Raw genomic sequence first — 27,828 nt, 5'->3', positions numbered from 1 at the left:
GGCCCGAGCCCCGGCTATACCTTCTGTAAACCGCAACTCGAGGAGCCTGAAAGCAATCTACATGTACGTTTTTTTTGCCACGCGGCACGCAATTCAACGACTTTTCCCCCCCCTCTTTGCAGCTGATGCGCTGGTTCGCCTCTTTTCAGCTGCGGAAGCCTTGCTGCGGGGACACGTAACGAAAGGCGTGTGCGTGTCTGAGTTGTTGCTGTAAGATTCAATAGCACGCATGTTAATTTACCGCCTTGCGGTACATACATGTTATTGAACCCATGGCCCCTGCTGCAGATGCTGTTTGCCGGGGAGAAGGGGAAATGCCTGCACCGCCAATTTAACAAGCTTGATTCTTCCCTTGAATCTCGCCGTTCCCACTGCGGCGCGGCGCAGGGATGATGGATGGGGCAATGGCGACAGAGCAAAACGGCGGTATGGGATGCGTTCCCTCCGAAATGGCGGTCTCCCACAAGGCCGGGGATCTGCTCTGCTTCTCTTTTTGATTGACACTGACAAAGTTGGGGGTGGCTTTCCATAACCCGCTCCGAAACTTGTGAGCCACACAGTCCGTCCTTGACACTGTAATGGCGTTTTGATTAGCCCGGATTGAGTCGAAAACGGAGAGCGCAAAAGGGAAACTTGACAATGAAAGCTTTCAAAGGAAAACTGTCATGTCACCCGCCCAATCGCCCTCGAGCTGTGGCATCTACGCAACTCGCATCCTGTGACGGCTCGAATCGAGCACAAGACGCGGCCACCCTCCATCACGAATCGAAATCGGAAAATCCCCTTTTCTTTTGAACAGCGGGACAGAAAGAAGCTGAGGCTGCCCAACAACCCGCCCGACCAACCATTCAGGTCGCCAGGGAACAAACGGTGGCCCGAAAAGGACGTGCCGTTTCCGCTAATGCAGCTTGTGCTTTTGAGTTGATGGTTTGCCTGCCGGGGAAAAGGCCCTAGTTTCTAGTTTTTTGTTTTGTTTTTTTGATGTGGGCGGCCTGCCATTTCTTTGTTCTTATCCGGACCTTGTTGGTGCTTTGTTCTCGTTCACTTTGGTGTGTGTTTGTTTGTTTTTCCTTTTATCCTTGCTTTCCCATCCAGCCGACATCGTCCTTTATCCATCCATTCCATCCATCTCGAATAGAGGCAAAACACCAAGAAAGATGCAAACAGAAAGAAACAAAAGGACAAAAGGACCGGTGACCATATGAACACACACACGCACACGCAGACAACACACTCCCCCCTCCCACCATGTCTGTGCTCGAACTTCCCGTCCCTTCTCTTCGCGTGCCGCTACTCTCCTTGGTACATGAGACAAAAAAAGCATCACATTACAAGCTGAGCTGGCCATACGAACAAACCAGTGCCGTAAATGCAAAAACCATCAACAACACACACCAAAAAAAAAGAAAGGGCCGCTGATTCGACGCCTCCCCCGGATCGACAATGCGGTCCAGACGTCAGAAGAGCGGTCTCCAGACTCTGTTTCAATTTCCGTGCATGTGCTTTGATACATGTAGATGCCTCGTTGGTTGTAAAAGAATGTGACTTGTGTCCTCGGTTGTGCTGTCCAGCAATCTGGCGAGCAAAGCACAGACAGGTACAGATTGATATCACCCCGTACCGTGTCGTTCCGTATTCTGCCAACCTAAGCAAGATGTCGCCGTATTCCCATCATCTTACGCCCAATCTCTCAAATGCCCTTGCGTCGTCCCAGGGTGCGATATAGTCATCCGGTACCTATTCGTGTCTATCTTTACACACGGGTCCCCGGCGGTTGATTCCGAGCAAGGGCCGGAGTCGCCATCTTACATACATGCCGTATGCTTGTCCTGTTCCTAGCTGCGAATCTACCCGCTCACGTTGCCCTGTTTCCCTCTTTGGGCAGGTCGTCTCGTCTTCTTGGGATTCACATCCTACGGGGCATCATCCAGGCAAGTCAAAGGGCGAAAGAAGAAGAAAAAAAGAGCCCGGCGAGATGAGCCAATCACCCGCGCTGCAACTGACGATGCCTGCCTTGCACTGCCCTTGTTTGGTTGCCTGGATGGGGGAAGAGAAAAAAAAAGGCTCCCAATCTCATCTTGTCTGTCTGCCTATCCCCTCGTCGTAAGCCCGCCGTTTATCATTTGCTCTTGGCTCAGTTTCCTCAATCAATCAAAACTGCAAGGCAAGGGCTTATGCCTTGGTGGCCATGTAACAATCCAATCGCCTCGCCGCGTTTGCCCACACACCACTTGTTCGGAGCGGCCCAGTCAGTCAACTCTCACCTTCTGACTGCATGCACGGCCGATCGACTTTTGCTGCAGGCAGAGCAGAGCCACAACCGGCTGTTTTTCAGGGTTCAAGCTCTTCCAGCGAGTGAACTTTTATTTCCCGGTATACCGAGTACCCCGCGATCCAATGGCCCGTCAAAGCGAGCAGATGCGGTAATACTACATGCTGTAATATCAAATTCCACATGTGGCATGTTTGGCCGTCGAGAGAATGTGATAGGCGCCCGGCAAAGACTCATCGGGGCCAAGAAGACGCCCAATCAACAAAACCACCGCTTGCAACGCCGAAGCTCCTTTTGCCTAAACGACTTGGGCCAGCTGTATCGCCTCTGATGGAAAGAATCTCGCTCGCCGGTGCCAAATCACCCGCATCATCTGCCTAAGCCACCTGGTCGAGCTGGATAACGATGACTTGAGGGTGGGCATCTACATGCACGATACATACCGGAGTAAAAGCAGAAGCACCCAGCGGAGCAAAACGAAACGGGGCACAGAAGAATAGCCCGTCGAAAATGTAACCGCAGATGTCGGTTTGGTTTTTACCCCATACTCTGGACGGAGCATCTCGGGATATCACAGCAGCTGGGGGTGGGAGCTAAAGCAACCCAGGAAAGCCAGCATCTCGGAAGCTCCAAGCTATTTCTGACTCACATGTCTACATATTCTTCAGTTTGATGCTCAGCCCTACCTACATGTACATGTACGTGTAGGTGTTGGCTGCGGAGGAGGAGGCATTTTGTTCTTCCCTCCCTCTCGTCTTGTGCTTCGTTTGCCTTGCGCCTTTGGTGTCTTCCTTCACTTACACCCACACACCATTTTCTCTTTCGCATAACGCACATGTCGCACATGTCAGCATCCTGACCCAATCTCATGGATCCCTCGATGGCGATCGCCGTGCGTGCACGAGGAGCAATCGGCAGATGAGCATCAATTAAATGATGGCGACACCGCCAGTCCGGGGGATGGACGGATGGAATGGATGCAGACACACACAAGACGTGTTAAACGGACTCGCATCTTTCAATCCGCCCGTTTGCCGGCTTGCGTTGCGTCCCATCAAGACGGGCGCATGGATATCGACACTGTATCTCTTCGTAGCGTCAAGATACTCGGCGATTCATTGGGCATATAATTCGCCGTACAGACGGTATCGGGTCCTCTCTCGGCGCAATACCGCCGGCTTGGCTCTCTCCTCCTTCTTAGCCGCCCACAGTCATGATTTCATCCTCAGATTATCCCCAAAGCACGCTGTAAGAACCCAACCGTTGAATGACTCGTGCAACGGCCAATACTTGGTCTACTGCTTGGCCTCTCTGCTCCACGAGATACTCCACGAGATGCCCCAGAGACGGCTCCATAAACCTCCATCGATGGGCGGGGGTTCCCCGCATATGCGCCCCCGTCTTGGAATCCCTTACTCAGTTGAAGCTCTTGTTTTGTATCCTGGTGCCTACAGGCAGAGACAACAAGAAGAATTACCAGGAATGGTATCCCGTGGGCGCCTTGGAGAGCTGACGACTCACATCATATCAGCTAGTATGTCTTACTTATCCTTGTAAGTAAGAGTAACATCTCCCGTGCCGACACGCCAGCAAAAGACTGGAGAGACAAGACACAGCCTGCTCTCACGTAAACCTCGTCTTGATCATCAAAACCCGAGGTCAGATGCAACCACAGCCCTGTGACTTGCAACAACAACAAAAATGCGTTTATTCCCGGCTCTCGTCCTCCCTCAAAAACCCCCCCATTTGCTCCTCTCCCCTCCAGAGATCTACTGTACCACTGTGTAACCCCTGCAGTGCCAAATGTCTCTCAACCTCGCCAACATTCCGCCTCACTTTCAACTCAACACGGCAACCTTCTTCTCCTCTTCGCACAGTCCAGATCATGCGCTCCCCCAAACAACTATAGCTATAGCTACCTATAGCAAAGCAAAGAGACGTCCACGCGCACCCCCCCAACAACAAGCCCGAACGCGATAAACACGCACGCAATCTAATCGAAAAAGAACCGCTTGTGAGATTTGGCATATGCTGGCCAGATCCGAGACGGTGATCATGGGATGGCCCGGGGGGGGATCATTTCTCACATGCCGCCGAGATTTGATGGCACGCACCGTAACACAAACCACTGCAACAATTGGTGAAAATACAATCAGGGATTAATCCCAAAAAAAAAAAAAGGATTCGACCCAGTCCAAGCAGTTTATAACGGTCGGGTAGCAAAAAAAAAAAGATCAAAAAAAAACCCCCCAGTCATACTGCTCCAACCAAGTCACATTTCATGCGCCCTAATTAATTCAAATCCCAAAAACACCAGCAATCCCAATCAATGACATCATTCATTCTTCAACACTCACAATCCCCATCAACAAAAAAACCATGCACAAATCACACACCCCCCCGGGCGTCTTCCCTAACAAAAACCTACATCCTGTTTCTAAACACATTTGGTAAACCCGCATCTTAAAAAATAACAAAAAAACATCCGCATCTTGATAACGATGACGAACTGTTCCCGCTTGCTGCAGGGGCGCAAAAACGACGTCATTGCGTCATCGCCCTTCAACCCAATCCCCCAGGCCATGTAAACGGTCGCCGAGAATCGCCCCAAATGAACAAACCATGCCCTTTTTCTTATACTTGTGGCAATGGGATTCGCTATTTGCCATCTACATCTGCTCAATCAAAAACTCCGTCCATCGGCCCGGAGCTCCCCCCCGAAACGAACCGCCTCCATCATGACGCAATGGTTATTCTCTGCAAAGGCCATCTCCCGATCCAGATGCTGAGAATCAGAATCGCCTTTCGCATGGTGACAAGTTCACCGGGCCGATGCGTGTCTCATGGGCAGTTTCGCCTCATGCTCAGGTTTTCGCCCTCATGATGCCCTCACAGCGTCACTCATCACCTACCAAAATAGGTAGTCCTCTATCCCCCCCCCCCCAAGCTACACTCCATCACCAACATCCTTCACAATATCCCCAAAAACAACAATCCAGCTGACCCATCATATGAAATCCCAATCACTCCAACTGCTTCATCCCCCTTATTCGCATCATAATCCAATCCGCACACTTCACATCCTCATACTTCTTCTCCTCCCCCCCCCCAACAACAACACCACACGTCTCATGCAGCCCAAACCCCCAAAACACAGGAATGCTCACCCTCTCCTCGCCACTGTAATTCCTCACCCGATTCACCGTGCTCGTATACTCGTCATTCGTAATCCGCTGCATGCAGTCCCCCAGATTCACAACCAGCGTCCCCTCTATCGGCTTCGCCCGCAGCCATTGACCCTCCTTGCTGAGAACCTCCAGTCCGCCATGTAAATCCTGCCATAGAATCGTAAACAGCTGAAAGTCCGTATGCGACCCAATCGACACCTCCTCACTCCCTCCCGTACACGGCTCAATCGGGGGATAATAGTTGATCACGTACGACGACCCCGGATACCTCACCTTCTCGTCAAACAATCCCTCCTCCAACCCCAACCCCAACGCAAAACATCTCGTCAGCGCCCTCGCCAGCCTCAAACACTCCTCCATGTGCCTCATCACGCTCTCCTTCAACCCCGGCAAGTTCCTCGTCTGCTCCCACGGATAATCATCCTCAAACGCCAGATACCGCCTCGCCTCCCGCGGTATATCCCCCATCCCATCCTCCCCAACGGCATCATCATACCTCGGATCGTACTGATACGAAAACGACTCCCGCACATCAACGCTCTCCGACGGATTCAGCCGCTGCGTCTTCGGCCCCTGATACCCCTTATCCCACCTCGTCCCGCTCGAATCCGCCCTCATCTTGGTCTCCAAGTCCTGTCTGAAAAACTCTAGTCCCGCCTCATACACGTCCTGCGTCACGTCCGCGGGAATCCCGTGCTTCTCAATGTAAAAGAAGCCCATGTTCTGCGCGGCGGCGCGAACCTGCCGGGCCACGGCCTTCCTCTCATCGAGCGACGAGCTGAATATCGGCGAGATGTCAATGACGGGGATTTCCGACGGCAGGGCGTCGCGAAGGGGAGTACAGAGGATCTTTCGCGTGACGATGCCGCTGGGCGACGCGAGACGGAGTTCCGTCGTGGCCGTGACTGTTTCTGTATCCATGGTGAGCGACTTGCTTTGTCCGCCCTTCTTCGTTTGTCCAGTGTCGCGTCGTATCCCACGTCTCGTTCGAAATGGCTTCACGTAGACTCAGTATGCAACCGGATTCTAGTCAGGAACAAACCTTTGCCAGCCACCAGTAATCAAGAAGCGGGGGGTTACATCGAGTACCATCCGGCCCATGCAGCACGACCAATTGGTCGACGCTTCAGCCAGCAAATCTCCAGATCTGCAGTCACATAGCCAAGTACTCCGAATGTCGTGTCACATTGCATCGAGGGAATCAAAGTCGGGAGCAAATAGTATCGTTCAATTCAATGTGCCAACCCCCAACCCCCGCAGCGAATTTCCTGCTGCTTTGTTCCGTGCCATGCCCTTAAACAGCGAGAAAAAAAGAAAAGAAACACAAACAAAAAAACACAAGGTGTCCCCCCCTACCCTGCCCCCCCTCCAACGCCTCGCAATGCTATTGAAAGATTTTTTTTATCTATTTTTTTTTATCCCCCCTTTCTCCCCCTCCTGCCCCTCCACTTCGTCAGAAGTGATGGGAGCCGTATAGCTCGACCGGTGGGAACCTTGCGGCTCAACCACCGGGAACTATACAGCTCGACCATCACTTCCGAGCCCGTGTTGACGCGCGAGTCGCGCGCTTGGGGGCAGGAGTCCCGTTCCCTGCCATTCCTAGGCCGGCCGCGATCCGGCTCGACCGCTGCTTCTGCGCCGCCGCCGAGGGTTTGGCCGCCGGCTTGGAGATCCGGTTCCCGGCCGCCTTGGCCTTGGCCTTGGCCTTGGCCTTGGCCTCCTTGGCTGCTGCCGACGGCCGCCCCCTCTTTGGCCTCTCCTCCTCCTGGTACGATTCCAGCGGCTCCTTCCAAACGACGCTCTTGCCGCGCCCGGCCTTGGAGGCTTCGGCCTCGTCCTGCTGGCTTGCCTCTCCCTCTTCCTCCTCAGAGTGCCGAGCCAAAAATTGGGCAGGGTACTCTGCATTCCCCTTGTTACGGCGAGTGTTGGCGCGGGTTTGGTGGACCAAGTCCTGCTGTTCGTTGCGCACGGAGCCCAGGGTTGCGTTAGGGGGGCGTCCGCGACCGACTCTAGTGGGCGCTGGAACCGACGGCTTGGGGATGGCGCTTGGCTTGGTCTTCAGGCGCGATGATCGGCGGGATGCAGCCGGAACTGAGGCCTCCTTCTTCTCTTGGTCGTTTGCGAGCTCGTCGGCAGCATCGTTGGTCGGTGCCACATCCTTGGCGAGGGGATCTTCATCATCCGAGTGGTTCATGGCAGTAACAGCCTTTGGCTTTGGCGGGGTGGTTCGATGGACGCGGCGAATTCGCTTGGGGGCAGGCTCCGGCTGGGTCTCCGGCTCGTTCTCGTTCCCTTCTCCCTCGCTGCTCTCAAACTTGCGCTTCTCCTTTGGCTGAGTCTCCATGTTAGGGCTTCTAGCTCCAAGAGGTTGACGCTGCACAGGGGCTATGGGGGAGCCGGTCTCGGTGGTGGAAAGACGTCGGGGTCTCGAACGTCTGATGAAATCGCGTAGAAAATTTCGCTCAGGGGTATCGTCGTGGCTGATGGGGTATAGCCTTCCAGATTCTGGACTGGTAGGGGAGCCTTGCTTGTTGCTGAGGGTCGGGCTAGCTGCTTTCTTTTGAGCGCCGGCTTGGTTCACGGGTGTAAATGAGATGGGTGACGTTGAGGTAGGATCATCGGTGGTGGTTGAATCGGTGGGTGATGGTTCGGGATCTGCAGAGGCAGACTGCTCTGTTACGTTCTCGGCGGCCATGATGGCAATGCTCAATTCAGACGATTCGTTCAGAGGTGGCGTGTTCTCAAGGTCAGAGAGAGACGAGCTGTCGGTATTAACGGCAAGCTCTGAGTTCGTGGGAAGCTCTGGGTTGGTGGCAAGTTCCGAGGGCACGAGAGGCGGAGAGTTCATGTCAGGCTTGTAGACCATGCCAGGCTTGTAGACTTTTCTCTCAGACGTGGTCAAGTAGTCAGGAATGATGAGCTGATCGGCGGGTGTATAGGGACTCTTTTGCGATGTCGGGGCGGGTGAGCTGTTGGCGACGCTTTGACGAGAAGACGAGCCGCGCTTGGCAGGCGAGGTAACAAAATCGGAAACAATGAGGGTTTCATCACTGGGATAAGAGTCTTTATGGTCGGGAGATGGAGAGTGCTTTGCAGGCGAGCCGAAATCGGAAACGACGAGAGTCTCGTTCATGAGATGAGATTCTTCATTCTCAGCAGACGCCGAGGTTTGCTTGGTAGGAGAGCCGCCAAAGTCGGAAACAACAAGGGTCTTATCAGCGAGATGAGATTCTTCCGCTGCGAGAGGCGACGAGCTCCATTCAGATCTCTGTCGATGTTCGGGGCTGGGGGGCTCGGGTGTTTCCCCTGGGAATTCGCGGTGGAACTGGGGTATGAAGTCGTCTGACTCTGGCTCTGGAGAACCCTGGTCGCGGTAGTTTTGGGGGAACAGGTACATGTGCTTGATCGGCAGCTTAAACTGAACAAGAAGCCTGCCTTCCCTCCGAGCAATTGTGACGCCGGCCTTGTCGTAGCATCCGTTTTCCGCGAAGCGGGCCAGCCGCTTCACGGGGTCGTGCGGGGGAGGAGATTCACGACGGTATCTGTCGTTGGGGTCGTCGAAAACATCGTCTGGATGGCGAACAGGAGGAGGGGCGTTTCTTCTCTCTCTCACCACATCCTCTATCTGTGCCTTGTAGTTCCACGCGAGGAGGCCAAAACCGTGCGGGTCATCGGATTCCACGCCTTGGGGTTCCATGCCTTGGGCGTCCATGTGTGTGTTTTGTTCGGTCGCAGCGTTGTTCAGAGTGTTTGATAGAGTGTTTGATTGAGTCGCGGAAGAGTTGAAGAAGTTAGAAAGCTGAGAATGCTCGGGAATTCGAGAGATGGAATCATGGCTGGGAAATGTTGGTTCATCAACGGTGGGCATGGCCCCACCTGATCTCGGTTTCTGAGGTGAAAGTGAAGTTCGTCGCAAAGAATGAGATTTGAGCATGTTTCTGACCAGCGGCTCACTTTTGCGTCGCCTGACAATCTTTGTGCGCTCCACTTCAATTGTGTCCGTTGGGACATTAACCCACGAAACTGAACTGGTGAATGATGGAGAGGCGGGTCGGAAATCAATGTTGCTGGGGTGGCTTTTTTCGAGAGTCGCAGGTGACTGGGTGTGCTGCATCCACTCAGGCAGGGATTTGACCAAACCGAGAGACGCTCCGTCATTGGCGGGCGTGACAGCTGCAGAAGAAGCCTGTTGGATAGGGGTAGAAGATAGAAGACCGCTCCATTTAGAAGGAGTAGGGGCGTTGGGGCGAGACTGGTGTACAGGGGATCCAAACATGATGGAGCCGTCTTCCATGCTAACGTCAAAGGTGGAAGAGTCGTTGCGGGGAGGTGAAGGTGTGGTCGAGAGACGAGCAGGTTCGGATTTGCGCTTTGGGCGCCATCGAGCAAAGGGCGATTCCTTGGAAGAGCGGTTGGACCATCGAATAAGGCCGGGAGTAGAGTTTGCCGATAGTAAAGGCGACTTGGATGCACTGGGGCTCTTGGGAATGCTGATAGAGGGCGTTTGCTGACGAGGGCTTTCAAAGGCCATGTTGGGTGTCGGAGGAGAAGACGGCTTGATGGGAGAAGGTTCAGCCCGAGGGAAGGATCCCGGCAACAGTCTGACAATTGTGTCGCTGAGTCTCTTGCGGAAGCTCTTGCTGCTCTTGGTAGGGCTTGGGGACTGGGTAGAAGCTCGCTTGGTCGGAGACTTGGCGTCGGACATGGACTCATTAGGCTCCAAGGTCAGAACGCTGGACGGCTCGCTGTCGTCAGCGATGTCTGATAGCTCTGGCATGCCGCTGGCAGCCAGAGGAACTCGTGGGTTGCGAGACATTGATCGTAGGTGGACTCCAGCCTCTGTGATGGATGCCATGTTGACGTCGATTTCGGTGACGCCGCCCTGCATAGCTCTGGAGAGTATAGGATGGAGCTCGCTGTAAATGGCGTAGCCATTGCCTCCGCTCGCATATTCGAAATCGACGGAGGAGTAGGTGTTGAAGCGGCGCCTCAACGGGACCGTCTTCTTGGTGTACTGGCTCTGTTTGGCCAGGTTTCTCTGCTCCGATACGTCGGTGTACTCTTCATGGAGGTAGCAGTTTGCCACGTCCACTATGGAACAAAAGCAGTCAGCAAATTGCAGCTCGAGTGTCAGGGTTAAGAAGCGAGAAACAAACCCTTGGCGCGCATAACGGCGCTTGCCACCTCTGCCCTGGACAGAGGCTCTCCCACCAACTCCAACACGGCCTCAGCCGTCGGCACAAACGAATCAAGACGGCGACGGTTCGCCCGCTGGGTTTCCTCGGCGCCTTCTGGCACCTCAATCTCTGCTGCGGCCTGGCTGGCCGCCACAACACGGGCCACTCGGCCCACCCGCTTCATGATGGTCATGCCCTTGCGAAGAGTCGAAGGGCCAGCGGCAACGGGCACGCGGCACCACGCACGCAGGATGGTCGCTGGCTTTTGGGCGACCAAATTGTCCGCCCACGAACTGTCCGGAAATCGCGTCAGTACCTGGTTCCAGTAAGGGGATTCTAGCGAGGGCGAGGTGGAAGTCGTCGTCGGTCGGTCTGATACGCACATCTCCGTCTTGGCCTCGTGGGCCGCTGGGAAAAACGTCACAAACGACGCTGGGAGAAGGTTGCTGCCACGTATCATCAGTCCCACGATCAGATATCAGAATGCCGTCCAGCAACAGGTCTTACTTGACAACGGGCTCGTTCCCGCTTCCCCATCCGGGGCTGGTCGTGCCGTCCATGGCGCAAAACGGCTGGTTCCACGATCTCGACATGTTTGTGGTTGAGGCGTCGGAATGCTTCGAAATGTGGAATTGGCGAGTGTGGCTTTAACTGCACAGGCCACCGAGTGAATTGCTACCCCACGCGCACGCGTTTAGCCGTGAATCATGAAAAAGTCGCGTGTCTTTGAAGTGCGTGCGTGAGGCGCGATAAGAGCTGCGAGCCGAGATTATTCAAGGAATTATGGCCCATCTTTGTTTACATTGGGCCTGAATAGGGATGCAAACGGAGCGGGCTAGTCCTAACCGGGTAATGAAGGGCGGTGGGGGTTCCGTAGAGGGGGCATCAATTAACGGGCTCGTGACGCGTTAATGGGCTGGCCGTTTGTTGAAGAGAAACACGTATGTGCAATTGTTAATTGAAAACACAAAAACAAATAAAACCGGTGAAAACAGATATACAGAATCTTACACTGAGGTACTGTAGTGTAAGTTGGTAGCAGTGTTACATTTTACGATAGAGTACAACATCGGTATTAGTTGATGCTATTTACGGATGCTTCAATCGAGCTAGCCGTAGATCCCGCCAACTGCTCCGAATCTACAAGGAAGTGGCTTGCACAGGTCAATTAATCATGAGACATTGACTGACGCATAATTTGGCGACGCAGCGCAGTGAAACATTGACTCTCCATGACTTGCATCCAGCTCGAACAAAGCCCGCAATCCACTCTGAATTCAAGCGTTTACCGCAATCGAATTCTCTTTCTCTTCTACAACTGCTACCTCTGAGCGCCTGTCTCTCCACAAACTCAATTGAGCAAGGCAAGTCGTCCGCTGACTCATCAAGCTCAGCCTTGCAGAAATGCACCAGTGGGGTCTCGCCCCTCTAAGACCCTCCCGACAGAGCCTACAAACTCCCTGAAGCCTCGTCACTGTCCAACGTCATCCAGTTCCTCGTCAGCGCAAACACAGGCAGCACCTTCAGCCTCATCGCATCGAAAACCCTCAACTCTCACCGCCGACAATCCCCAAAAAAGTAAAAAGGACAAACCAAAAGGAAATCATCACCATGAACCGCCTCTTCGGCTCCAAGCCCACCGGCCCCAAGCCCACCCTCAGCGGCGCCGTCGCGAGCATCGACACCCGCATCGCCTCCATCGACACCAAGCTCAAGGCCCTCAACGGCGAACTCTCCGCCTACCAAGAAAAGCTCTCCAAGATGCGCGACGGCCCCGGCAAGCAAGCCATCAAGCAAAAGGCCCTCAAGGTCCTGCAGCGCCGCAAGGCCTACGAGGCCGAAAAGGACAAGCTCGAGAGCCAGGTCTGGAACATGGAGCAGGCGCAGAGCATGCAGGACAACCTCAAAAACGTCATGACCCAGGTCGACGCCATGAAGACCACCAACAAGGAGCTGCGCAAGCAGTACGGCAAGATCGACATTGACAAGATTGAGCGCCTGCAGGACGAGATGGCCGACCTGCTCGACGTCGGCAACGAGATCCAGGAGAGCCTCGCACGGGGCTATGATATTCCTGATGAGGTCGACGAGTCCGAGCTAGATGCTGAGCTTGAAGCGCTGGGCATGGAGGCCGAGCTGGAGCAGGAGTACGGAGCCGGGGCTGTGCCGGGGTTCCTGCAGGACGAGGTCGTGCCCGAGTTTGTCGACGAGCCGCCGCAGACGGAAGAAAAGGTCAAGCAGGCTGCGGGTTAGCAATCGTCTTTTGTCAATTTAGTTTCTCTTTCATTCAGCATCTTGATATCAGCCTATTGTATCGTTCCGTGGCGCGGCGTGGCGTGGCGTGGCTCTCTCATTTGTCTCCTCATAAACATAAAAAACAGCATCGTCAAGCTCAAGTCCATTGTTTCACATTCAAGGCCATGTAAATAAACAACACGGGATAGGCAAAGATGTAGCATCTCTCGAGTTTCATCATGCTCTTCGTATTGCTCACCCCCAACAGAAACAACAAAAGTATCTAATGCCATCTACTGCCTACTATACCTAATTACCATCCCACCCAAGCCCTGTCCGTAATGTGTCCGCACATTCGAGTAATTACAACATGATACAAACGCCGGGCGAACTGTCGAAACGCCGGGAATGCAAGTTACAGTAATGCAGTCCCAACGCTCTGTTTTTTTTTTTCTCTCTTTTTCTCCTTCTTTTTGTTCGAAGCACAAAAAAAAATACGATGATGGATATGTCAAGTCACTATTCCCCTCCTAAACTCCTCCCGACGAGATGTTGCGTCCTGGGCGATGAAACGTTGCGTAAAAAAAACTTTTCGTCTTCATTTCAGTGACAATCTTCCCTGAGCCCAGCAAACGCCCTTTAATCAATCGCTGCGAAGAAGCGAGCAACCTCCTCCAGTTCCGGATCGCCGTTGCAAAAATCCCAGCCTACAATGACTGGCGCCTGGCTACAGCAGATGATCTTGCGGGCATCAAACTGCAGCTTGAAGACGCGTGCCGGGGGGTTTTCAGCCGCCACGATGCGCGGGTGTTGCCCTGAAGCTGGTACGGCGTCCGCCATTTCGACCGTGGCCGCCTGAGTGCCGGTATGTTCGGGTTGGACGATGGGCGGAAGCAGAGGAGGAGGCCCCTGGCCGGGAGGGATGGAAAGTTGAGAGGGCTGGGGCACAGGTGCGTGGAGAGGAGTGGATGGATGTGTCTGTGGTGCTGGTAGTGGAGAGTATGCCGGCTGTCGATGATCAGTGCTGCTGCCACCGTTGATGTCCACGGCTGTAGATGAAGAGGACCCTGCCATTGCGGTGCCAGGATATCCGGGAACCAGGCCTGCGGCTCCCCCACCGACGGTAAGAGGAGCTAGGATGTGGGCGTTGCCGCGAGCAATGAGGCGCTGTCTGGCCGACTGGTTGTTCTGTATCGCAATCAAGCCATCCGCCACCGCCTGCCTAAGGTGCGATCTGACAAAGGGCGAGGGCTCCCGTTCAATCGCGGCTTGCAGGTATTCATGGTAGATGAGCACGGATGGATGATTCGCCAGTGCCTGTCTCAGAGCCGCAGCTCCAATGGGGACGACCTGGTCTATCATGGCCTTGTAGATGCGCGCCGCCCCGCTGTGCTCGCCGCTTGGGTCGCGAATGGGCGACGACTGCATGCCTTGCGATGCCCCGGGATGCACCGGCGACACGGCAATGGCTGCCGACGCAAGCTGAGTGCCCTGACGATGGGCGTTGGTCAGGGCGACTTGCCTGTGTGCGGCCTCGGCGGCCTCTTCCTGGCGCAGATGGTGCGCAGGCTTCCACACGCCCTCCTTGTCGCGCCGCCAGATGATGATGCTCTGGTCATAGGAACCCGAAACGATGCGTCCATATTTACGTCCGCCGCCTCCGCCCGGCGGGACCTTGGCACCAGTCGCCTGGAGATCGGCCGGTCGAGAGCTTCCTGCGTTTATCCTCCTGGCGCGACGAACCCTGCGGTCGCCCTCGTGGTCAATCTCCCCAGCCTCCACGGCCTTGAAGTACTCGGCGTCCACTCTCTTGGCCTCTGCCGCGTCCTCCTCGCGGCTGTACGGCAAGTCGCCGAAGCCCGCCTGCACTGTTCGGACGAGATGAGCGTGTCCTCGGAGGGAGGCCACCTTGAGGCCGGTTGGCGCGTCGAAAATGCAAACTTCGTAGTCGCTACTACCACTCACAATTCGGCGCTCATCAAACTCGACGCAGGCGATGCCCTTTTCATGTGCCGGGATGGTTTGTGTGCAGACCTGTTCCGGCCAGTTCCATACTTTGATGTGACGGTCGCCAGAGACGGAGACGATGGTGCTGCCGCGTACCTGGATGGCGTTGACGGCAGCGCCATGTCCCTCCAGTCTGCCGATGACGGTGTAGGGGGGCTTGACGGGCAGCTCCTGGGAAAGATCCGGTTCGTAGCCGTAGGGTTTGACGCTCATGCCGACGGGGTTGACGGCTTCGTCTACTTCCCCATAGCCCAAGTCGCCGTACCGCAACGGCCGGCGGTTGAAAATCTTGATGGTCTTGTCCTTGGAAGACGTGACTAGGACGCGCTTATCGAATCTGACGTTGAGGACAGACTCGCGATGGGCGTTTGTGATCCTCTGCACCAGCTCTCCGGTGGAAAACTTCCAGATGAAGACGTTTGAATCGCTGCTGCCAGAGACGAGGATGTCCTCGGCCGGGTCGGCGTCAAATTGAAGACACAGGACGGAGCCGGTGTGGCCGGTCAGGGGCGGGCGGACCAACCGGCGCGTGTGCATGTTCCAGACTCTCATCGTGCGGTCTCGGCTGCCGCTGACGAGGTAGTTTGCGTCAAACTGCAGGGTGTAGACGCACTCTTGGTGGCCTTCCTCCGGGTAGCTGGGATGCGGTAGCACAAAGGTCTTGTACTTGCCTAGCTCCCAGTTCGATTCGAGGCGCCGCCTCATGTTATACAGGTACTTCCAGTTGATGCGATACCGCGAGCTGTTGATATCCCAAGTCCAGAGAGTCGACTTGATCATGGACGCCGTGGCGTCGCCCGTCTCGATTGAGGGCAGCGCCATCTCGGGGGTGCCGCCGGGCTCTTTGCGCTTAGCTCTGCTTTCCGACGACGACGACCCAAGGCCCCGATCTACCGCCTTGCCCTTGGCAGACGAGAAGCTGTCCAGGTGCATGTCGCCCAAGGAGGGCAGCGTCTGCCTCGAAGGCTGCAGCCCACCGCCAGATCCGAATAGGCTGGCGCCAGCACTGGTATCGACGATGCTGGGCAGCCTGTCCTGGTCCACCATCTCCAAGTCCTCGTCGTCGTCATCATTGTTGAGTATGGCACGAATCTTGTTCGGGTGGTGATCCGACGTTTGCATTCTATGCAGATGCCCTATCGAGTTGCTGACGCCCGTGTTGACCCTGACCTCCCACGCATCGATCTCGGTCTGCACAGCCTTCCAGCCCTCAAGGTAGTACAGTCGCTCCCACAGCTTCCGATCCACGGCCAGGTCATACCAGGCCCGACAGGTCTGCAGCACACTAACAAGGGACACGGGGTCGAGAGAGCTGAGGATCTTGAGGCAGATTTCGGCGGGAAGGTGGCGGATGAAGTCGATGTAAAGTCTCGGGCTCAGGCGCTCGACGATCTCGACGATGGCAGAGGTTGGAAGCTGGTCGAGGAGCGTCATGGCCAGCTCTGCAGCGAGGGGGTCAGAAAATCCATATCAGGGATAAAGCTCATCGCGGCCAGCGCCGGGAGACGAAGAAAGACTCACTGGACTTGACGGATACGGGGAGGAGCGCGGCGTTTGCAGCCAGCCATTGCGGCAGCTCGAGGGGGGATTTGAGCGTCGCCAGAGTAGAGAGTTGGTCAGCCAGGCCGGTTGGCCCCAGAGGATCCTCGGAATAGCCCTCGTCAGGCTGGTGGGCGGGAGAAAAGGGGCCCATGGCGCTGTCTCGTCTCGCCATGGCTCAGCCTCGCCCAGGTGTGAAGCTATCACGCTCGTTGTTTGTCGGTCGACACGGCCGGAGGATTGCGAAGCGCTGGGACGCAGACGGCGGCGCAAACTCCCATAGCGAGCTCCAGCTGTCCGGGATCTGATCTCGGGCGTCAATACCAATGACAGGGCGAGTTGGGCAGGCTAGGCTCGAGTGCAGTGCAGTGGCAACGAACACAGGACGAAAACGAAGAGGCAACGCAACTGGACGGGAGAGCCAGACAAGACTGGACGAATGGTCGCGCTGCTGCAGCCCGGGTTGCAGCCTGGCTGGATTCCCACGGAAGCACTGGAGTCCAATGGCAGTGGAGGTTAGAAGGCTCCCGGCGGGGATGGGCCAGTGCTGGGTTCTGCCTCCAGGCGCTGCCAGGCTCAGCCCGCCGAATCCCAGCGCTGTGCAAGTGCCGTAGTGCCGTTTTTGGGGGGCGGCGGCGGGGGGTCGCTTTATTCAGCAGCGCTCCAGCGGGCTGAGGTACGGGCTGGGTACGGGCTGAGTACTGGGAATCTGGCTGGGAGCCCGCGGTGGATGGCCTGTACTGGCAAGGTAGCGCGAGCAGGCAGAGTGCCGGACCCGTGACGGCGGCGACCGGGGGCTGGCCCGTCCGTTAGTGCTGCAAAACGGCTGCTGCGGGCACTAGGAGGCAGCTGGAGCCCCTGATGTCGGAACTGATGGAACTGATTGAGGCTTCAATCGGATGGATCAAATCAGCGTCGAGATGTTGGAACGGATGCTGTTGGTTAAGCTTATTCGGGATTGTAATTTCGACGAGGCGGGCGTTGTTGCTGAGCCGCGTGTAAGATGGCCTCGTTTGGTTTGGTTTCCATGGTCTTGGACGATTGAAGCACACGAGGCGCTGAGCTGTACCAAGACGGCTTGCGGCGTCTCAAGCGACAAACAGAACATGGAATCAATTTGAAATCCATTACATGTAGGTACACGCTTGCTTACACGAGCAAACGGAAGCATTTGGCATCCGTGAGAAAGACGTGCATCTAGGTATGTTGTTTGCTCACCCTAGAGACTTGATCGCTCTTTTCTCTGTTGTAGGTACAAGCTCTGACTGGTTCGACCATTCAATCTCTCTTCTTGTTGCTACTAACCCAAGCAGTGCCTGTACATCTCCCAATATTTCGGCTGGTGTCTGTCTGTTGATGTCCAGTACATGTATTTACCAAAACAAAAGACTAAAACCCTTTCGACGGATCGGCTGCCGAGCCTTCTCCACAGCTCGAGCAAATCAACCAAAGGCTATACATGTTGCATGTGGCATTCGTCAGCAAAGGCAGTGCAGCAAATCGGCACTGGCATGCAGCTCTAGTGTTTGTTTGTTTGTTTGTCCATTCGGAAGAGATTGGCCGTTTGGGTACCCGACTTGCTGCAAACATTTAAGCTCTTTAGGCATATTGGCAACCTTTTACAGACAACAAAGCAAACATGGAACTTCAAGATTATCTGCACCTCATACATGTGGCATCCAAGAGGCGCCCTTTTGCAGACTAACCTCCAGGATACCTACGAATTGAAGGGATTACTCTGCTGTAAATAACACGCTCAGACAGCTGCAGGTCCATCCAATTGGCCTCGCCCAACTACCCAACGAACTCAGATTAGATACCGTCTCACTAAGACAAACGCGCATTTCTCGTTGTTGGGCCGCATGAAGAGTTTTGGTCCTAGAGCTAGTGAGATGCAGCTCAGCCCTACAATATGACCGTCTCAACTCGTCGTTGCACCTGTTCTCCACCCCTGATTCAGCTCTTCGCCGGGGTGTTTCTCTTTTACTTTTACTTCTTCTCTCTCTTATTCAATTTGCAGCCGTGAAACAGCCCCAGTTCTGCAGGGCCAAAGCCCATTGACGTCAGTCGCCATCGTTTCAGCTCGGCGAGAACGAGGTGGCTGGCGATGTGACGGTGAACGAGATACGATCTTTCACCGCCGTTGCACAAATGCCAACAAGCCGAGAAGACGTAATGCTATCTGCTGCGAGTCCACAAAAAAGGCACTCATGTGACCAGATTGAAACCCATTGGGATTCATTCATACGATAGCAATTCAGATACGGCACGGAGTAGCGATGCAGGCTGCGTTGGCGATGTTCAGCTGAAAGGAGGCTGATGATCCCAGCTCCGGGTAGGCATTGCAGTTGGGACTTGGCATCTGAACTGGCTTCCATTTGACAGGAGTGCCTGCACGGAGTATCTAGTGCCATTGTACTCGTACGTAGGTATTTACTACCTAGTAAGTTCCCAATCGACCGTTTTGCTCTCGCTTAAGTCAGGGCAGCCCAGCAGGAGTTGCTTCTCAGTGGTGGATTGGTTTGTTTAGACGTGAGCGTGAAATGTGAAATGTGACGAGCTCTGAACATGGGGATGCCAGGCCTGGTATTTCTCCGAGCAGAGAGCCTTGAGCGTGCATTGAGCTGCAGTACCTACGGCCTGCAGACGCTACGGTTATTGTTTGATTGGCGTCTCCTTTTTTCTTCTTCTTCCCTTGCCGAGAGCTGTATCGTACGGCTGAGAATAGACGGACGGGTGCATCAACGTGTATTCAAGAGGCATTGCTGGTACTACAACCTTAGACCAAGGCAGCCCACGGGTGATGAAGGCGCAGGGGATGGCGTCAATACGAGGCGTACCATACAGTAAATTGATTACATATGTATGTCTGGTCAATGGCAATGGAACGCCTAGGAGCTGGAGCCGGAGCTGGCGCTGCTAGTGTAATGTGCCTACCCGCATCATGAGATATCGGATCCCGTAAACAACTGGTAAGCAAGCAAAGAGCAGCGGAGCGGTGAAAACGGCCAGCCAAGAAGGGACGGGAGCCACCACGACGGCCTACTTGTAGTCGATTTGATTTGATCACATAAATTTTTGTCGCGAGCCAGTGCACTGGAGGTGGATTGCTATAGTACAAGAGGTGTGACGATGCTGATGGCCTCGTGGGCGGTGCTGAGACGCGGGCCGTTGACGCAATGCGACGTGGTGGGCGGTTTTGTTGGTTGAGCAGCCGCCGGTGGTGCGACTGAAACAAGTGGGAGGAAGCATGTGAGAAGGGGGGAAGCTGGCCGTTTGTTTTCGTTCGAGGTTGTTTATTTGTGAGTGTTTTGGTTGGTTGGTTGGTTGCGCTGCGTTTGGTTGACGCCGTGTTAGAGGTTGGAACCTCATGTTGAGTTGTTAAGTCATCCAGCGAATGTTGACGTTTAAAGATGGACGGTGTTAGTGAGCAGCAGTTGGTTGATTCATCAGCCCGTCCATATTGATACAAGCCACTGCACTGCTCTCTATTGTCATCAATCGCCATCATTCTCCATCCCCCCCCGTCCCGTGGCGCCAGACAACCGAACATTCAACATCCATACAATCAACACAACCGAAGGCATGATTTCTCAATTTCCCCCATTTTAGCCTGGCCAGGCCTAGCGCCAGCTCTGGCCATTGTGAAACAAGACACCGGCGCACTTGTGCATGCCACCAGACCCAAGGGTGCTAGGCAAGTAGCAGTACTTGGGCCCGTGGGCGCTAGCTGCAGCCAGCCCGAGTCCTGGGTACAACCCGCTGCAGTCTCGCCGTTGCCGCTGCCACGGTGGCGAAAAAAACGGACGCTGGGAAAGACATTGGCTGCTCCAACCACCCGCCGGAAGGGAAACGAAAGGGCAAGGGAAAAAGACAAACCGAACCTTCAATCACCTAGAAAAAGAACATAAGGCGAAGAACATGGGCAAAAAAAAAGAGAAAAAAAAAAGGGTCCGAAGCGCCCCCCTCTGCAGCCCCCCCAGTTGATTGAACCCCCTGATTTCGAAGCCCAGCACCGCACAAAGTCACCGCGCTAAGCCGCCCTGAGCGCCTGTGGCCCCCCCCAATCGTCCCAATTAGCAGCCCAGAGCCTGTAGATCAACTGATCCATTGCCTCCAAAGGGCCCGATACTGTCTGGTACGAGCATGTACCAACGTGCCCTCAATTGCTCATTGGTACCTGAGCCCGAGTATCTGCACACCACTGCGCGCCGCAGCCAGTACATTGCTTTGCCGGCCCCGGCAGTACCCCATAACAGTTCGAGTCGAGTCGAGTCGAGCCTGTCCCATCTCCAACCAGCCCAGCCCAGCCCAGACTCTTTGTCAGGACAGCCTCCAGTCTCCAACTCTTCTCTTTTTCCTTGCCCCTTTACCTCCTGATCCTGCTGCCTCTGCAGCCTCGGCGTGCTCCTCGTTGACACCATCCCCGCACACCGACTGCATGATATCAAATCCCACCGGCAGATCGCACAAGTAAAAGACTGCGCTGACGAGCATTGCCCTCCAGAGCCAGGGGGGCCCTTTTCGATACCCGTCCGAATCCTGACACTGTTTCCCCCCACCAGCAGTGCGAAGCCGTCTCGAGACGCTGCGCCGTTTGCCATCGCCTTGCCCCCGACGAAACGCTCCGTTTAGAGTAGAGAGAAGAGAAAAACAAGAAAGAGAAACAAAGAAAGACAATCGTACAGACAAAGGGAGAGAGATAGACGACAACTGTTAGACGCCCACGGGGAAAGCCCGCTATAGAGAGAGAGAGAGAGAGAGAGAGAGAGAGAGAGAGAGAGAGAGAGAGAGAGAGATAGAGACTTAGAGACCGGGGAACGATCACGATACACGTACTCGTACACGTACACGTCTCCCCATCACCGACGACCAAAAGAACCACTCCATCACACCGTATCCTCTCCCGCCGGCTCCCCTCTCGACAGCCTCGTCGAGACTCGAAACTCAGCCTCCCCGTAGCAGGCCAGCCCGACTGCGGCTCGTGAGGCTCTTACCAGCGCCTGAGCTGCGACGTCCAGTAACTCCCCTGGCGCCGGCCAGACGCAGAAACGACACGTCGCCGACGGCGGCAATCCATTGAGGCAGGCCCTTCGCGTTAAATGACGTGAATCCGTGCTCATTAAGGATCCGCAGCCCACGGACAGTCTTCCGCAAGAAACTCGTTCGCCAAAACCCCCGCCTTCGGCCTGGACCCCCCCTGTTTCCTCCTCTTCTCTGCTTCAACCCCGTCCCCGACTTTTCGCACGCTCGCCCGAAGCCGCTCTTCGTCCCTGACCTGACCTGACCTCGCCCTCGACGACCTGCAAGCCCTGGATATCGGGCCCCCGACGGATGGAGTAGAGAGGTCATGGCTCATGCACCCCTGCTCAGAACCAACACGGCCCCGGTCTTCCAGTCTCATCCAAACGGAGCCGGCGCTTTACCACAACAAAGTATGAGCAGCAGTGCGCCGCGCACTAGCCAGCTGTCTGGATCAACAGCCTATGCTGGATCTTCAACGTCGCTCACCACACTCAATAGCGACATGACGGTGGTTGCCAATGGCCCGGTTGTGGCCACCAGCAACATCATCAACCAGAAAGCCGACGCCTCTCGATCCCTCTACCAGATATGCATCTCCCTCAAGCAGCGCCTGACCCAGGTGCCGGGCTTCGAGCCCTTCCTCGAGCATCTCGACCCGACCGATCCAGTCGATCCCCTCTGGAACCTCTTTCGCTCTGGCTATCCGCTCCTCGTCATCTACAACACGCTGCAGCCGGCGGAGCCGCTGGCCATCGATGATGCCAATGCCAATGCGTCCGACTCCAAAAAGTCCAAAATCGCAATCTTCAAGTTTGTCCAGGCCTGCCTCAAGGAACTCCAAGTGGCGTCTTCCGACTGCTTTGTCATTACCGATTTGATGGGCACCGACACGAGCGGTTTTGTCAAGGTATGAGATGCTTCCCCCCCCAAAATTGCGGTAGAACGGCTTGTGTGTGTCTCTGACGCATAGTGCCTCGTTCTACACCAATTCTCGCCATTTCCCCAGTCCTTCTTTTCCACCTTCTAACGTCAAACAGGTGACCCAAGTCGTTAACTACGTCCTTGACCTTGCGGAACAGCGCGGATGCCTCCTTCAGCTGCAGCCCTATCCCGATGGCGAGGCTCCCGAGGCCGGTCCCGGCGCCAAAATGACCTACCGAGATCACGTCATCAAGGAACTCGTCGATACCGAACGAAAATACGTCCAGGACTTGGAGAATTTGCACGACCTGAAGAAGGCCTTGGAGCAGAAGGGAGTGATTCCCGGCGACGTTGTCCACCAGATTTTCCTCAACATCAACGCCATCCTGGATTTCCAACGCCGCTTCCTGATTCGAGTCGAGACCACAAACTCCATGGCTGCGACCGCTCAGCGATGGGGCCAGCCTTTTGTCACACACGAAGAGTTTTTCAGCATCTACCAGCCCTTCATCGCCAACCAGCGCAAAGCCGCGCAGATTGCGAACCAAGTTTTCGACCAGATCCAGCAGTCCGACCACCCCGTCGCCGCCGACTTCAACACTTTGGATGGCTTCCTCCTGAAGCCCATGCAACGTCTAGTCAAGTATCCGCTGCTGCTCAAGGTACGTACTGGTTAATGGGCTCTGCCTCTGAAAGCATCCACGCATGTTCCTCTATTAACTCGCCATTAGGATCTGGCCAAAAAGACGGAAGAGCAGGAGACAAAGGATGATCTTCTTGCCGGATGCGAGGCTGCCGAACGCGTTCTCCAGAAAGCCAACGAGGCCGTTAATCGCGACCTTCTCGACGATGCGCTGGAGGAACTCATAGTCAGAGTGGACGATTGGAAGTCGCACAAGATTGAGTCGTTTGGGAAGCTGTTATTACACGGTGTCTATGGTGTCATCACCGGCAAGAGTGAACAAGAGAAGGACGTACGTACACAGGCATCTCCCATGCATCTCCCCGCAAACAAAAAGCTAACCGCGTCCTTAGTATGAAATTTATCTGTTCGAATGCATCCTTCTATGCTGCAAGGAAATATCACCAAACAAGAGCAAGGACAAGAAGGACAAGGCCCGACAGCAAGGCCCAAAGACGAAGAACAAGAATGCCAAGCTGCAACTCAAGGGTAGAATCTTCATGACCAATGTTACAGATGTTGTATCATTGTCAAAACCAGGTTCGTTTTGGGAAAGGGGGGATTTCTTCGTCTCTTTTTCTCGGCATCTGGCTGACATTTCTTACCTCAGGCTCGCATAGTGTTCAAATCTGGTGGAAGGGAGATCCCGGCGTCGAAAACTTCACCATCAAGTTCCTCACGGAGGAGATGATGAAAAAATGGGCCAACGGCTTGGAAACGCAACGTAAGGAGAATGCGCCAAGGGCCGCCACAAGTCCGGACGACAACCCTACCGATTTCGCTTGGACACGAGACCAGGCCGGCGGGCTCGAGAACCCCTACCTGCAACAGGAAGAAGATGACGACGAAGAGTTGGGACCCGCGACCGCTCCCGCTCAGTTCCCGATGCCGGCATCCTCCTTTGGAGGCGCGATCCCTCGAACTGCTTCAAGCTCCAACCTGAGAGACATGAGGCAGCGCTCGGTAACGGTAGAGACGTCTCAGTCTCTGGCTAGCATCGCAAGGGCCCCCCCTCCACGATTCCCGCTGCCAATGCCACCGCCATCTGCTCCCCTTGTTCTCCAGACTCAAAACAGCATGACCGTCCCATCGCCGGGACTTCGCGGAGGGGACAGCTACTTTTCTCCCATTGGTGATTCGCCTGCGTCCTCTCGAACCAGCACGACAAGCGGCATATTCCCCCCGACCAGCTACCCGTTCCCAAAGACGGGGACTCCCCAGCCCGGATGGGATGAGAACAACCGCTACACAGCACCGGCGATGCCCCGTGCCCCGTCCCGGGACGGCACACCCCCAACTGGAAGAAACCCTCGCGGCCCATCTCTTCCTCCCATGGCGATCCAGAATGTCAACGGCAACAACGCCGGACCCAACGGGCAGCAGAGGAGCCGCTCATACAGCACGCCCGATGCGAATGCCCAAGGCCAGCGGCGCCAGCCCAGCCAGGGCAGTATCCCCGCCGTCCCCGGCATTCCCATGCATCTTCACCCCGCGCACGACAGCTCCATCCCGAGGTCGCAAACCGGCTCTCCCCGAAACGACGCACCCGCACCGCTACGGACGAGCACGCAGAGCCCGGGCAGCCAAGGCCCGCGGATGCACAAGCACTCTCACTCGGGTAGCGTGGGCGGCACCATGGCCCAGTTCCCTACTCAGCCGATATATCCTCGACAGGCCACTCCTGGACCTCCAAACGGCACCAACGGCCTTCGTGTTGACCCTGCAGTGGCCAACTCAAGGACCGTATCGCCCTCTCTCGGCACCGCAACCATGTCTCAGGGCATGCTTGCCCATCATGGCATGATACCTCAGGGCATGATGCCTTCGGGCATGTCTGGGGGCATTCCAAACATGCCGGGTATGCCGACCAACGGACTCGCAAGCCCCGACGTGGCCCTGCCGACACAACTCAAGGTCCGCGTGACCTGCGACACTGGAAACTATGTCACCCTCGTCGTTGCCTTTAACATCACTTACCAGTCCCTGGTTGATCGAATCGATGCCAAGCTCGCGCGGTTTACGACCAGCAGCATCGCACAAGGTGCGCTCAAGCTGCGGTATCAAGATGAAGACGAGGATTTTGTCACCATCGAAAGCGACGACGACATCCAGATTGCCTTTATGGAGTTCCGCGACGGCATGAAGAATGCCTACTCCGCCGGTGTAGGGGAGATAGAGCTCTTCTGCGTCGGCGACATGGCGACTTAGACACCAGCATTTCTTATTGGAAACCAGAGCACGCCTCTGTAGATGGAGGCGCAATTTACCGGGAAAGCATATTTATCCTACGGACTACCACAGACGATTCGCATGTTTTGGTGTATAGAGCCATTGCATAGCAGCAAATCTTTTCTTATTCTTTTTTCTTTTATTTTAGAGCGGCACGAGCTGCCATCATATTGACGACGGTCCAAGGCCCAAACAAAAGATACCTCTCGAAATCATCATTATAGACACGACACCACACGACATGTGCGATCATGACCAGTTTATTTTATGCTATTTATTACCATCAGACTCCAACTCAGGTCATTCTTTCGCACCTACTCTTCACACGTTGCCGACGGCCCGTTGCCATTTCTGCTTACCTTTTTTTTGGCTCAAACTTTGAAGAAGAAGAAGAAGAAAATATATAAAGATGCACAAGATTTGCTTATGCGATGGACATTCATATCTGACCAAAGCGCCGGCATCATATAGATGCAGCAAATACAATCTAGCGAGAACAAGCTATAGCCGAGAGGGCGTCTCAACGATACACTCTTTTCCCACCGATTTTTCTTTTTTCTCTTTTTTTCGCACCACCCCTATCCCCCCTTTTTTCATCCTCCTTACTACCACTATTATTATTATTGGGAATACACTATTTTTTTTTTTTGAGTTGAGCTGAGATGCAGATTTCTATCCAAGCTCTTTTCTCTTTACCATCATTTCATGGGATTATATGGCGCTACTGACAAAGACGGGAGGGTTTTTATAGGAGAATTGAGAAGGCTATTCACTTTTATTTTTATTCGTTTTTTTATTTTTATCTTTATCTGTCTGGGCGGGATGATTTGTTTGTTGTCTTTTTGTGTTTCCCCCTATGCATATTGAGATTTTTTTTTGGCTTTTGTTTTTCTTCTATTAGTTCTAGTCTTTTCGTCTCCTCCTCCTATGCTTTCTCCTTTCCATGTTTGAGATGATGGGGTTTTCTCGTTGGATGTTTTTTGTGTTTTTTTCTAGTATTGGATAGACTGAGGGGACGATTGGTGCAAACAGAGATGGTGATGGAAGTTGTTGAGTGTTGAGTGCAATTGTGAATGGTGAATGATGGGATAGACTCTTTTCGTATGTGACTTTATGCGGCGGGATATTATTGATGTGTTGGATAAGAGAAGATGGTAAGAGTTGTAGATTCTCACACGGATGATATAATTCATTCTTCAATCTTTATACAAGATGGAATAATTCCCATCAGCGTCTGCTACTCATACATGAAACGCTCTATTCGCCCTCTCCTTTTTTGCCTTTTATGGCAGCCCTTGTTCATGTCCAAAATCTTGAGTGTGTTGTACATTTTACTTTTCTTTGATATCGTCCATCCCAACGCCGGTGAAAAAAAAAACAGCCTCGCCTTTATGCCTTGTTGCCCCTCCTCCACCCCTCTTTGTTTGTGGTTTCGTCAAAAAGCTTCGTCATGGGCTGTGTGATTTGCGCATTTTCCCTCGCGCGCGAGATTCCTTGCTCTTCTGCTTCGAAACGTCGCTCTTCCATCCTTTGGCCTCTTAAGTATTTGAGCGTGGGACGGATCCCGAGTTTGAGAGCACTATATCGACTGTTGATGCGCAAAACTTTGCCCCATTGTCGCAGAGAACATGTGGCCAATGTCCCCCCCCCCCCCCCAAATCCTGCCTTTTTTGCGGCGTTTTCTTCTTCTTTTTATTTCTGCTTCCGCGGGCTCGTGACGTACTTTTGCATCCGGGACAAGTGGTAGTTGATTGTGTTCGCGGGGGCGGGCGGCGGCGGAGGGCCGTCCATGCATTTGCGGAGCTGGTTCTCGATGGCGGCGCATCCGGCGGCGTTGTAGCCCGCAGAGGCCCAGCAGGCTGGCGAATTGGGGTCAGCATGATTGAAGCGTTTTTCTCTTTGATTGCTTGCGAGAGAGGGAGAGAGGAGGGGAGGTTATTACCTAGGACGCTGGACATGATGGCGATGCAAGGGTTTTCGGGCTGGCGCTTGGGATTGTGGACGCGCAGCGTCTTGAGGGGGGGGAGGCGGATGGCCTTTGCGCTCCCTGACATGATGGGCGAGATTTGGGGAGGGATTTGGGGGAGCGAGAGAGGCTGGAGAGGGATGAGGTGAGGATGGTGAAGCTGGTGGTTTTGGAGTGGATGGTCTGAAGAGGCTATCAAATGTTTGGAGGTGGTGCACGTGATGGTGCACGTGATGTGTATATGGCGGATTTGCTTCATTTGTAGATGGACGGAGAAACATGTGATGGTGGTGGGAATTGCTTTTTCTTTAATTATTACTTTGTTTATTTTCTTTCTTCTTTGAAGAGATATATTTACTGAATGGAGATGCGAAATTTGAGTACTTATTGACAAATATGCTGCCTATTTTGTTCCTGTTGTGGCAGCTCTTGTGCTGTGTTTTCGCGATGGCTTCACAAAGTTGGGAAAAACCATCAGTGAAATAGAAGCACATTATCCGCCTCTGGAAGGGAGTCAAAGATGAATGCAATGATTTTACATAATTAGTCATTGGAACCAATCTAGATATGGCGGATGCGGCTTTTTG

At 54.4% G+C, this 27,828-nt stretch overlaps 6 protein-coding genes across 6 annotated transcripts; 2 read left to right on the top strand and 4 right to left on the bottom strand.

Annotated features, from left to right (window-relative positions):
* Positions 1-5,295: 5,295 nt before the first annotated feature.
* Triagg1_5669 (uncharacterized protein) lies at positions 5,296-6,381 on the bottom strand (the record flags this gene model as incomplete). The annotated part of the gene is made up of 1 exon (XM_062900209.1): positions 5,296-6,381. The coding sequence occupies one exon, from the start codon at positions 6,379-6,381 to the stop codon at positions 5,296-5,298; it is 1,086 nt and encodes a 361-aa protein (XP_062755469.1).
* Positions 6,382-6,991: 610 nt separating this feature from the next.
* On the bottom strand, positions 6,992-11,230 carry Triagg1_5668 (uncharacterized protein; the record flags this gene model as incomplete). The annotated part of the gene is made up of 3 exons (XM_062900208.1): positions 6,992-10,551; positions 10,617-11,083; positions 11,145-11,230. The coding sequence occupies 3 exons, from the start codon at positions 11,228-11,230 to the stop codon at positions 6,992-6,994; spliced, it is 4,113 nt and encodes a 1,370-aa protein (XP_062755468.1).
* Positions 11,231-12,248: 1,018 nt separating this feature from the next.
* Triagg1_5667 (uncharacterized protein) lies at positions 12,249-12,890 on the top strand (the record flags this gene model as incomplete). Its single annotated transcript, XM_062900206.1, has 1 exon — positions 12,249-12,890. One exon carries the CDS (start codon positions 12,249-12,251, stop codon positions 12,888-12,890), a length of 642 nt encoding a protein of 213 aa, XP_062755467.1.
* Positions 12,891-13,511: 621 nt separating this feature from the next.
* Positions 13,512-16,593, bottom strand: Triagg1_5666 (uncharacterized protein; the record flags this gene model as incomplete). Its single annotated transcript, XM_062900205.1, has 2 exons — positions 13,512-16,321; positions 16,401-16,593. 2 exons carry the CDS (start codon positions 16,591-16,593, stop codon positions 13,512-13,514), a joined length of 3,003 nt encoding a protein of 1,000 aa, XP_062755466.1.
* Positions 16,594-21,855: 5,262 nt separating this feature from the next.
* Triagg1_5665 (uncharacterized protein) lies at positions 21,856-25,254 on the top strand (the record flags this gene model as incomplete). The annotated part of the gene is made up of 5 exons (XM_062900204.1): positions 21,856-22,350; positions 22,481-23,026; positions 23,096-23,338; positions 23,400-23,586; positions 23,657-25,254. The coding sequence occupies 5 exons, from the start codon at positions 21,856-21,858 to the stop codon at positions 25,252-25,254; spliced, it is 3,069 nt and encodes a 1,022-aa protein (XP_062755465.1).
* Positions 25,255-26,664: 1,410 nt separating this feature from the next.
* On the bottom strand, positions 26,665-27,329 carry Triagg1_5664 (uncharacterized protein; the record flags this gene model as incomplete). The annotated part of the gene is made up of 3 exons (XM_062900203.1): positions 26,665-26,854; positions 26,999-27,134; positions 27,218-27,329. The coding sequence occupies 3 exons, from the start codon at positions 27,327-27,329 to the stop codon at positions 26,665-26,667; spliced, it is 438 nt and encodes a 145-aa protein (XP_062755464.1).
* Between the last annotated feature and the right edge of the window lie 499 nt (positions 27,330-27,828).

Source organism: Trichoderma aggressivum (assembly GCF_033847375.1).
Source record: "Trichoderma aggressivum f. europaeum strain CBS 100526 chromosome Unknown scaffold_020, whole genome shotgun sequence".
Taxonomy (NCBI): Eukaryota; Fungi; Ascomycota; class Sordariomycetes; order Hypocreales; family Hypocreaceae; genus Trichoderma; species Trichoderma aggressivum.
Note: the sequence above shows the minus strand (reverse complement) of the source record. Positions and strands in the feature narration are given on the sequence as shown.